This window comes from Rattus norvegicus, chromosome 15 (assembly GCF_036323735.1).
Source record: "Rattus norvegicus strain BN/NHsdMcwi chromosome 15, GRCr8, whole genome shotgun sequence".
In the NCBI taxonomy this organism is placed as follows: domain Eukaryota; kingdom Metazoa; phylum Chordata; class Mammalia; order Rodentia; family Muridae; genus Rattus; species Rattus norvegicus.
Window position 1 is genome coordinate 21,044,648 of NC_086033.1, and position 12,066 is coordinate 21,056,713.

At 40.6% G+C, this 12,066-nt stretch overlaps 2 protein-coding genes across 8 annotated transcripts in view; both read left to right on the plus strand.

Annotated features, from left to right (window-relative positions):
- The window catches only part of Rps10l6 (ribosomal protein S10-like 6), a 489,065-nt gene that overhangs the window by 256,620 nt on the left and 220,379 nt on the right, over window positions 1–12,066 (plus strand). The window lies entirely within an intron of this gene.
- Styx (serine/threonine/tyrosine interacting protein) overlaps window positions 1–12,066 on the plus strand; it is a 31,778-nt gene that overhangs the window by 910 nt on the left and 18,802 nt on the right. For 3 of the 7 annotated variants that reach the window (XR_010057793.1, XR_359856.5, XR_010057794.1), the window contains exons 1-4: window positions 548–680; window positions 8,131–8,163; window positions 9,699–9,752; window positions 11,716–11,813. Coding sequence is in view for 4 of the 7 variants with exons in the window: in NM_001271541.1 (NP_001258470.1) it covers window positions 624–680; window positions 8,131–8,163; window positions 9,699–9,752; window positions 11,716–11,813 (242 nt within the window). In the remaining 3 variants the exon portion in view is untranslated. Of the gene's footprint in view, window positions 1–415; window positions 681–8,130; window positions 9,809–11,715; window positions 11,814–12,066 lie in introns of those variants that run through there. The other 4 variants (NM_001271541.1, XM_063273890.1, XM_063273892.1 and 1 more) reach the window with 4 other exon arrangements.

Consider the following 12,066-nt stretch of genomic DNA (forward strand, 5'->3'; position numbering starts at 1 on the left):
TTTGCGTAGTTTAACATGAATTTAAACTGAACTCTTCCTGTTTGGTTGTAACTAACTCCTACGGATTGGGCAGCATTCCTCTGAGTGCGGTCGGTCATGGGGAGCACTTTGAAGGGATTCCCATCCCGTCTGGGAAGGCCTAGCTGGCCCGACAGCAGACTGCCTTCCCCGACCTCTCGCCTTCCCTTCGGCCGCGGCTCCGCCCCGCGGGAAGCCCCTCCCCCCGCGTCTGCGCGCTCGCGGACCGGCAGGGCGGAGGCGCGCTGACACCTGGCGGCGGCGGGGGCGGGCCGTCGGCGAGCGTGGGCTGGGATTGGCTGTGGCGCGTGGGTTGGGGCGGGAGGAGACGGTTATGGGCTCGAGCCTGGGCCGGATTCCGGCTGTCTGAGGGGCGCGGAGACCTGCAGGAGGGAGACGGCCGCAGCATGGCGGCCCGCAGCGCACCGCCCTGCCATCCGCCTTCCTGTCGCAGCCGCCCGGACCCCGTGGTCCGCGAGTGCTTGCTGTGAGCCCGCCGCGCGTCAGCCCGCCATCCGCCCGCCCTCCTTCCCTTGTCGCCTCTGCCAGCCCGGGGGGGGGGGGCGGCCGGGCGCGCCGCAGCCACCCGCCGGGGCCCTTGGACCATGGAGGACGTGAAACTGGAGTTCCCCTCGCTCCCGCAGTGCAAAGACGACGCCGAGGTGAGTGCCCGCCCGCCGGCCCTGCGGCTGGCAGCCCCCGGGTAGCGCCCCTGGCCCTACTGTGCCAGACTCTTCCTGTTTCCCGTAGGGGGCGTCACTGAGTTCCTCCTCCCATGGGACCCCTGTCGGTAGGGCCAACCAGGAGAGTACCCCTGATCACTTTTGAACACAGACTCATCTTTGCCAAAGCAACACGCTGTGAAGTTGTTTTTAATCTGAGCTTGGTGTTAGGTTCACATGCGGGACACAGAGCCCCACGTGTGGAATAGACCGGAGGCGTGAACTCTGGAATTGAACCCTAATAGCTCTCAAGTCAAAAAAACAACTACCAACAAAAACCCCACAAAAAAACTATGACTAATAGGAAAAAAAGTCAAAAAGACAGCTTCTTTGAATTTGAAATTTTTTAGTCACAATTCTTGCCTTTGTAGGAAAGAACTGTCGAGAGCAAATTTCTCTCAATTTATGAATTTAGGGTTCTTTTCACTCCACCTTGATTTTTCTTTTCTTTACCTAACATCTGTTGCAAATATTTTATGGTACCAGAAAGTGTTAAATTAGAGTTCACCAGTGGCTAAATTAGTAACAAGACAAGGATTCTTAGCTGTGACACTTAATAGGATCAAAAAGGGATTCTAGAGTTTTGTTGTGTGTTTTGACTTACATGTCTTAATACTCACCTCTGGCTGTGCTGGAACTCACAGAGATCCACTGCCTCTGCACCCCAAATGGGAATGAAGGTGCCTCTCATCGTTTTAAAGGTATTTGGGTTACATATGAGATGGAGACTTTATACCATTCAATTCTGTTGAATGTCTTCATTTGATCACTTTCTTGTGTTTGTTTTGTTGTGGTTATGGGTTTTTGAGAAAGGATTTCTTTGTAGCCCCGGCAGTCCTGGAACTCTGTGCAGAGAAAACTGGCCTTAAAGTCAGTCTCCTGAGTACTGGTTTTAAAGGTGTGTGCCGCCAATCTTAACTACGTTTTTAAATGAATTTTAATTTTAAGCCAAGGTCTTGTGTAGCCAGGAATGTCCTTCAATCCCTTTTCTCCCAAGTGACAAGCATTTGGAGAATTCTTAGGAGTGATGGTTGAGACTTGAATATATTTTTAAGTTGAATCATAAATTTAAAAAAGATTTTGTACTTTTTTCTTTAATGTACAGTCAGGTAAATGAGGGGTATTGTATCTTCAAATAATTTTTCAGTTTCACAAGTGGTTTCTCTTGTGATAGAAGAAAAGAACCAACTCTGGCAAGCAGCCTTCTGACTTCTCCACAGAGAGAGATTGATTGAGGTTTAGAGTATGTGTTCTATCAGGGTCACTACTGCACATAGTGGAGGTGGAGTCCTGACTCCTAATTCTTTTGGGTTTTTAATACACCTTAATTCTTCCCTCCCCTATTCTTAGAAGTTATAACTTAATTCCCCCCCTTTATTGTAATTATATTTATTCCCTGCAAAAACTGTAACTTCTTACTTACTATTTCCCAATGATATATGTAAGGCATCAAAAACAATTTACAGTTTCTTTCACATAGAAAATCAAAAATCAAATCACTGCCAGGTGAGTGATGGCTTTCTTGTAGGTGGTGTGGTCCACCAGTCCCAGTGTCATTCATACATCCATTAGTCTGTATTGTCTGTCAACCATTTGGACTTCCTCTTACTTGGGATATAGTCATGAGGTTTATGCTAACATTTTCTAAACCTAATTACTTTCAGAGGCCCCCCTCAACACACTGTATTTGTATTGAGTTTCCACCTTTTAATTCCTTGTTTAGACATCTCAAGACTTGTTTCTGGGGAGATATACTCAAACATAGCTGTAGAGTTAAGGTGAGAAAACTCTCAAAGATCAGCATCTGATAGCAACTGGAATAATTTCAGATCCGTACTTATTCTAGTGAGGCTTAAGGTTATGTGTGTATGTGACCTGTGAATGGAGGTAACGTCTATTCTCTTGCTGCTCTGCAACTTGCTTTTAATTCTTGTAATTATTAATATTATTAGCAACAGGGTTTCTCTGTGTAGCCCTGACTATCCTGGAACTCATTATGTAGACCAGGCTAGACTCAAACTCATAGAGCCCTGCCTGCCTCTGCCTTCTTGATTCTTGGATTTGAAGATGTGTACTGCCACATCCTATTGTAGTAGTAACTTATTTTGGTATAAATATGTAGACAGTGTTTCATGGTCTTTTGTCTACAAACTTACACAGAGTGTGAATCAACTTTGGAATCTTGTTTTTGTTAAAAATTGAGATTCAAATTTCATTTTCTTTTTTTTTCTTTCCTTTTTTTTTTTTTTTCCTCTTTTTTTTCGGAGCTGGGGATCGAACCCAGGGCCTTGCGCTTCCTAGGCAAGTGCTCTACCACTGAGCTAAATCCCCAACCCCCCCTTTTTATTTTTTTAGATTTTATTTATTTATTATATATAAGTACACTGTACCTGTCTTCAGATACACCAGAAGAGGGCATCGGATCTCTTTACAGATGGTTGTGACCCACCATGTGGTTGCTGGGAATTGAACTCAGGACCTCTGGAAGAGCAGTCAGTGCTCTTAACTACTGAGCCATCTCTCCAGCCCTCATTTTCTTCTTTACATTTTTTTTTAAACTTAAAAATAATTTAATAGCATTGAATACCCTTTACTTGGTTAAATCTTTTGGGGGGGGGAAGTACTTTAACAAAAAAGCACATTTATTCTGTTGCTTTGAGTTCCTTCTAACTTGCTACATTGAAAGGGTTTAGGAAATTTCACCCCAAAATGTTGCTGTTTGACATGCTGGTTGTTTGGGTATATAAAACGGCAGATGCAGGAGAAGGTTTCTAAATGCCCCTCAGTTACCTAGAAAATAGATCTTGAAAAGGGGTTCAGTAAACAGTAAACAACAGAAGATTAACTTACAAAAGAGAAGTGGATACCACACCCAGGTTTATCACAAGCCCTGGGTTCTAAGACTCCTTGCACATTGGTTCATGTGGCTTTCTTAGACACACGCACAGACATAATCTCAAAGCTTTTGCTATCCTGACCCCCTAAGTGGTGTGATTGCAGGCAGGTGCCACCATGCTCAACTTTAAGTTTCTAATTATCACTGGTATTGGATGTTTGCCCTGTGCACATAATAAATGTGTGTACCTTTTCTACTAGTCTATTTATTGTCAGTTTTCATAGACTCAGTATTTTGTTTTCCCTCAACATAGGTTTTTTTCTTTGTATCCATGGCTGTCCTCAACTTCACTCTGTAAATCTGGCTGGCCTTGAGCTCAAGACGTCTATCTGCCTGCCTCTGCCTCCCAAGTGTTAAGATTAAGGTGTGAGTCAACCACCACCACCCAGCCTTTTTTTCTTTCTTTTAATAGACTCATTTTTTTATCACACCCTAGAACAGCAATTATCAACCTATGGTTTAGGACCCCTTTAGGGTCACATATCAAATATTTACATTACAAATGATAACACTAGCAAAATTACAGTTAAAAAAATGAAGTAGCAACTACATTAGAGAAGGTGAGAACCACTGCACTGGAGGATAGGGTGGATCCTCTCCTCACAGTATCTCTCAGCCGAGCTTTAGTCATCCCACAGTGTGTTTCTGCTCTTCTTTAACCACATGCAGTGTTTTTATTTTAAGTAAGGAATTTCTTTATGCTTTTCCTATGCTTGTAACAAGTTGCTTCAGGAAATAAGTTTGGTCAGTAGATGACTTGAAAATCTTTGAATACCTTTAGTCTCAGAACTCTGGAGCAGAGGCAGTCAGGTAGATCTCTGAGATCTAGGCCGGAGGCCTGTCAGTGCTGCAGTGTCTACAGCACCAAGTATCTTCAGAATACACACTCACTGTGTGCTTATTCCTTGTAACACTCCACACTTCATATTAGGGACACCGTCACTAAAAAGGACATTGTCTTTGACCTAAATCATTAAAACTTTTCTATGGAAAAGATAGAACTATTTCTCTTGTGAATGTGCTAGCCTAGTCTACAGAATGAGTTCCAGGATAGCCAGGGCTACATAGAGAAACCCTGTTTGAAAAACCAAAAAAAGAAAAAGAAAATAATCATTATCTTCTGGTAAGTTGAAGAAGCACACAGACACCAAGTTTGGCTAATGGTTTTTGGTTTTTGGGTTTTTTTTTTTGTTTTTTTTTTTTTTTTTGACTGACTTGAAAAATCAGATTCTCCGTTAATTTCAGGAATTATAATTGCTACTTTGTATAATCAGTCTTTGTTTAAAGATATGCTTTCCATAAGGTTTTTTTTGCTCACATTGAAAGACTGAATAGAGATGTACTAATTACCAAAGTACACTGTGGATCTGAGTTATCTAGACGTGAGGTAAGACTCACGACTGGAGAGAAGACTCCACCTGCAGAGAAGCATTCACACAGCAACTCAACTTCAGCACCACTTCCAAGACATGGGTGACCTCTTCTGACTTCTGAGGGAACCAGGCACATACATGGTATACATACACGAGAGAAAAACACTATTATATGGAAAGTAGTAAAAATAAATCTCTAAAAAATAAAATTCTGGGGGGAGTGGATAAAATTCTGTTTAAAATAGAAGTATAAATAGACACAATGTTAATATTTTTTTAACATTTCTTTTTTCTTTTTTTTCAGAGCTGGGGACTGAACCCAGGGCCTTGCGCTTGCTAGGCAAGCGCTCTACCACTGAGCTAAATCCCCAACCCCTTAACATTACATTTTAAAAAGTTTCTTTAGGGCTGGAGAGATGGCTCAGTGGTTAAGAGAGCACTGACTGCTCCTCCAGGGGTCCTAAGTTCAATTCCCAGCAACTACATGGTGGCTCACAACCATCTGTAATGGGATTCACTCTTCTGGCCTGCCCAAAGACAGTGACAGTGTACTCACATACATGAGATAAATAAGTAAACAAATAAATCTTGAAAAAAGTTTCTTTACTAAGAATCTGTTTATAAGCTTGGTCTTTCTAGCTAGGCATGATGGTACATGCCTTTAATCCCAGCACATGGGAGGCAGGGGCGGATGGAGTTGTAAGCCAGCCTGGTCTACAGAGCAAGTTCTAGGACAGCCAGGACCACACAGAGAAACCTTTTCTCAATAATAATTAATTAAAAAATAAAATTGGTTTTTATAAAAAGTTATTGGGGGGAGGGTGGCAGGGTCTGTCCTAGCTGGCTTCAAACTTACAGGGATCTACCTGCCTCTGTCTCCTGAATGCTGAGATTAAAAGTGTGTGATTATGCCTAGTTTAGAGGAAAATTTTAAAGATTATAAAATCTTACTTGTGTACATAAATGGATGTCCATCTGTATGCACACAGTCATTTATCACCGTGGCTGTTCTGAATGAGGTCTCTGCCTGAACCTGGGACTCGTGTTTTCTTGGCAAAGTTGGAAGCCAGAAATCCCAAGCTGTCCTCCTGTCTCTGCCCACCTCAAAGCTGGTGTTAGATGCATTTTAGAGTTCCTGGCCTGTAACATGAGCACTGTGATCTTGATGCCTGAGTTACCTTTCCAGAGATGCTTTTGTATAGGATTGCCTTTTATTCCGTACTTGAAAAGTGTTTTTGCTGAGCTTGTAGCTCTGAGCTTGTAGAACAGGTATTATGCTGCCAGTTTTATGTCAGCCTGACACAAGCCATGGTCATCTGAGAAAGCTATAAGGGGAAAGCCAGTAACCAGCACTCCTCTATGGCCTCTGCATCAGCTCTTACTTCCAGGTTCCCATCTGGTTTGAATTCCTGCTGTGGCTTTTTTCTTTTTCTTTTTTCTTTTTTTTCAGAGCTGGGATTTGTAAACCTGTTTTGTGCTCCCAAGTTGCTTTTGCTGTGGTGTTTCATTATAGCAATAAAAATTCTAAGACAGTTTACCTTTTGAATATTTCCTATCCTGGAGTAATCTTTATTCTTTTTATTATATGGTCTGTCATTTTGGCTAATAAGTGCTCTTTGTTTTTTGTTTTTGTTTTCTTTGTTTTCATGTTTGTTTAGGACAGGGTTTCTCTGTGTAGCCCTGGCTATCCTGGAACTCATATTTTAGACTGTGCTAGTGTATTATGAATCTCCCACTACTGCCGGCAAGGCACCAGTGAGCAGGCTGGCCTGTTCTCAGACTGGTAGACTCTCTGACCCAGAGCTCTGAAATCTCGTCATCTGGCTTGCTAAGTTCCCATGGTGGGTCACTGCCATGCCAGCCCCACACTTACGAATTCCCACAGCTAACTGGGGTGGACTTCAGGCAAACCTGTGCTTTGCTGCTGTACCTTTCTCTCTGGAGCCCAGTGGTCACTGTGAAGGAAAACATCACACAAGCTTAGTTTACAATCAACAGGTAACACAGTAGCTGGACGCAGCAGCTAGTGTCCTAATTTGTAAGCCATTCAGAGTTATAAAGCCTCCAGTAGCAGATCAACCTCACCTATCCAAAAGGGTATCTTTCTCCTGCCTCCCCTCTTTCTCTCCACCCTGGCCACCCAGAAGGCCCCACACACACACACACACACACTCCTTGCCCAGTGACTGGCCCTCTGAAATCTTTATTCCTTAGGGGAAGGTTCTGCCACAGGCTGGTCTTGAACTCAAAGATCTGTCTGCCTATGCTTCCGAATGCTGGGATCAAAGTCATGTGCCACCGTGCCAGGCTCAGATTGAAGAACATTTATATCAGTTTAGAAAGGTATCCCATGGAGCCTGGAGAGATGTTTCACTGGTGGCTGCTCTTCTAGTTTACCTGGTTGACTTCTGGCACCAACATGGCAGCCTACAAGCATCTGCAACTCCAGTTCCAGAGGAACACCCTCTTTTGGCGCTGAAGAAACCAGTCACAGATGTGGTACACAGGCATAATGCAGACAAAACACCCAGACACATAAAGCAAAGGGAAATAATTTAGTAAAAGAAGAAAGGTACCCAATGTTTATAGGCATTCCCTGCTCCACCCAACATAACACCAGGCAAATTGTAATCTGATTTCTGTCACCAGGGATATCTACTATAGGGCGCGTGTGTGTGTGCGTGTGTGTGTGCGTGCGTGTGTGCGTGCGTGTGTGCGTGCGTGTGTGTGTGTGTGTGTGTGTGTGTGACTATCTGCTATCTGTCACCAGGGATATCTGCTATAGGGTGTGTGTGTGTGTGTGTGTGTGTGTGTGTGTGAGAGAGAGAGAGAGAGAGAGAGAGAGAGAGAGAGAGAGTGAGTGTATAGACCAGGCTGCCATAGAACTTGGCAATCCTCTTGATTCTGTCATCTAAATTCTGGGATTATAAACATGCCATCATACCTGGTTACTTTTATTTATTTACAGTGATGGGCTCAAAGGGTACCATTGAGGATCCCGGTCTCTATCCTTGGGTTTCAAGGATAAGTTTCAGATTGTCAGACTTGAGCTATCTGAGAAGCCTGTGGTATTTTTCATTCTATTTATTTTTATTTATTTATTTTTGTTTTCCTTTTCAAGGAGTGGACTTACCCTATGAGACGAGAGATGCAGGTACGACAACTTTTAATTTATTCAAATGACCCTATTATTTAATAACTTGTGCTTACTGCACAAAGGAGACCTGCTGTTTCATAGTCTGTAGGGTTGTCATATTTACAGTTATAAGTATTGTGCAGTATTAGGGTATCGTGTGGTAAATATGTTCCATTTGTGTCAAAATCTTAATATGTAAAATGAATTGTCTATATTGTTTGGATTAGATTTAAGGTCATAGCAATATGTGGATGTGCTTGATGAGTCACTGTTTTTCCTTATTTAAAAAATGAAGTGCTTATGTTCCTTTTAAAGCAGTTTGCTTTCCTGTCTAATTTGGATAAATTCAAGAGACTTGACTGTAAAATAATTTTAGGTAGTTACTCATTTTTTTATGTCTACTTCCCGGTTGACATCTGTAACTGACTTAACTATATTCAGTGAGTTGATGGCTTACTGTTGGGAATGAATGCCCCTCTTTTATATTTCTTATCATTTGCAGTCAGCTTCGTTAGTCCTCAATATAAGCAGTGCCCTCACTCTTGACCCTGTATCTTCCAAAGGCCTGCTTCCTTTCTTAATGAAAACTCACTTTTAAGTGACTCGTCTTTGGGAAGCCCACCATGCTCTCTGGTGTCTTGCTTTCCTTCTAAGTATTTTTCTCTTAACCTCATGCTTTATTAAACCCCAACTCGGCTTCATTAAAAAGGAGAGAGAGAAGAAAGCTCCTTTTAGACCTTTAACTGTATGTGACATATGTGAGTACATATGAGAACAACCCTGTGCTATGGGAAATGCACACATAAGTAAAATGTAATTCATACTCGTAAGATGCTCTTGGGACCATTCCTATCAGCTCTGCACTCAAGAGACTAGGGCAGGGGACCTGCCTGGAGTTTAGGGCCGTATCTATAGTGATTGATTACTGTTGACTAGTTTTTATTTACTGTGATGAAGTTGTATCCTGTGTCATCTTGTGCTGCTTTGGTTCTGAAGGAAGGACAGGGTCTGATTGAGTTCCCACTGACCTGGATCTTCTGTGTAACCCAGACTGCTCCAACTTAGGATCCTCTTCCTCAGCCTCCTGGGTGCTGGTGCTGGAACTACAGGGTGCTCCACTACACTTGGCTCCACACTGCTTTCTGTTTTGACCAAATAAAAGTTAGAGTAACCGTAATTCTAACAGGGTGCTTTTCTTTATGCCTGTTTTATTTTTAGGTTATAAATAATAATAGAAGTTAAGGTTTTTATTAATGTGGATGTCGATAATATAATGTGCTGATTATATCCAATCCTACTTATAAAAAGCATTGTAGGAACTTGAATATCTGACTTTTTAGAATAAAACTTAAATCGGGAACATTTCACTTGAATTTATAAAGGCACACCTATTATTTCTTATCCCAGTTTGCTATATATGCCTAGGAAATGCTCCTTGATCAAAGTTTTCACCAGAATATTGCAAAGGCTATTAGCCCCTGTACACAGAGACAGTTGACCTATGCGATACATATTTGCTATGGTTTAAACTTTACCTATGTGTTTTCCCCTAGGAAGTTTTGCCTGGATTGTTCTTAGGCCCCTACTCTTCTGCTATGAAAAGCAAGGTATGAACTTTAGGGTAGGTTCTCCAAGAGGCTTTAGTAAACCAACTTTTTATCGGGTAAGTTTTTAATAGTAAGAATTTTATACTAGGAATATTTATAACAGCAGTGTTCAGAGTACTTGTACCTACTTTTAAATTTACTAGACCTTTAATACTTTTGAAGTGTTTCACCACAAATTACAATAGTTTTTATAATTTATTTTTCTCACGAAATCTTGTGTTTTATAGATTTACCAATCCTACAACTATTAGTAATTTATTTACTATCTTAAAATGTTATATCAGTACATGCCAGACATCTTCTGACCATTATCAGATACGTGCAAAGTATCAGAGGAGGAAATAGAAGAGAGTGTTAGCTCGTATCAAAGTAAAAGTGCATGTTTTAGAGTGATTCTTCTTTTACATTGGGAATAGACTTCTTCAGTTGCTAGGTTAAGATGGGGTGGTTTATTTTAGTATTTAGTGATTTAGTTACCACTTTCTAAGGAATTCTCAGCTTTATGAATTATGGGGATGGTACTGATTCTTATTGAGTGATATATAGTGTAAAACATTATATTGCAAATATTTCCCCAAAGGTTTGCTGATTCAGAATTTAATATACTTCTATATGATAGTTTCGTGACAATAATTTTCAGAGTCATCCTGAAATCGGAACGTTCTTGATAGTAGAGGTGCCCAGCCAGGAAGCTGGAAAGGGTAGATGATGTAAAAGTCAGTAAACAAATAGAGCTTTGACTTTCTAGACGATGGTGTCAGCAGAGCTGTTGCCCAGAGTGTACTGATGACCAGGTGCAGGTCCTCCCAATCATTAGCACCCATATTAGCATATATAATTATGCCTAATAACAGGTTTCACTATGACATTTTTATTTCATAAACCATTTTGATGATATTCAAACATGTATCTTTTTCCTCTCTTTTCCTCCACCGACTTCTATTAATCCTTTTCCCAATTTCCCAACTTACATCTTCTTTGTGTATGTATTTATATTTCTCAATCTGAGTCACCATAATATATCCCAAATTTCTACTCATACCATCCCCAAAAAAGTACCTTTTGACCATAAAAAAAAGACGAATTCAGGTTGCTTGTTAGCCAATGGTCTATTTTTTTTTTTTTTTTTTTTGGTCTATTTCTTTTTCTAACTTTTTTCTATTTGTATCTGGAGGTAAAGTCATAGTTCACTTTTTATAAATGCTTCTGTTGAAAAGTACAAATATATTCTGCCATTGCATTAGAATTTCATTCTGATAAGCTTTGCTTTACTTAGTTAAATGTACCTTCAAAGCTTTTAAAGGAGTTTTTAGTTTGGTTTGGTTTGCTTTCTTTGTTGTTACTGTTTGAAACAAGGTTTCACTATGTAACTCAAGCTATGTAGACCAGGATAACCTCAGACAGTGAGTCGTCTCTCATGGCAGATCCCTGCTCTATGGGGATAGAGTGAGCAGGCTCTTTTCTTTGTCATATAAAGGTCATGCTCCCACATGGGATTTCCATCTCATGACTTTGTCAGACTAAGTCTATATAGTACACATTTTTTTCTTTCCTTAAAATTAATCCTAACTGCTCAGGTAAGAGTAGTGTTTCTCGTTCTCCCAGAACAAAGCTGAGCTACCAAGCTCAGTTCATTGGCTGACCTGGGATGTCTAGCTTAGGAGCTCATGACTCTAAACTCCCTGGCTTTAGTCACAGTTGTTAATAGTACGAGTTTCTTGAAAAGTTCCCATCAAGCCCTAGAAATAAACATAAATAAGTTGATGTTAAAGCTCAGAGAGCAATCTGTGTGTTAGACTTGAATCATTGAACCGTCTGGTGGATCATGTCAGGCCAATTACCATAAGATTAGCTTTAATCTTCTGTACCTCAGAATTAGATATGAGTCTTTTCTATTTTCAGACATAATATTGTAAGGTGATATTTTATATTTTAAACTATTATCTCTCCCCATTTTTTTTAGCTACCTATACTGCAGAAACATGGCATAACTCATATAATTTGCATACGGCAAAATATTGAAGCAAACTTTATTAAACCAAACTTTCAACAATTATTTAGGTAAGAATTGTTGCTGTGCTTTATAGAAAAAATGTTAAGGATAAAACATGCAGTGTTGTTTTATTATTTTTACTGGTCTTCAAAGTGTTTTGAGATTAAACCCAGAGCCTCAAGCATGCTAGGTTAGCATTTTCCCTGTCCTGTAATGATTTTGTTTCAAGGTTGTTATATAATATAACTTTCAGCTATTTCCTAAGTATCAGCTATATGGTGTATAACAGAATTTATGTAAAATATTTAAATCTTGTTCATA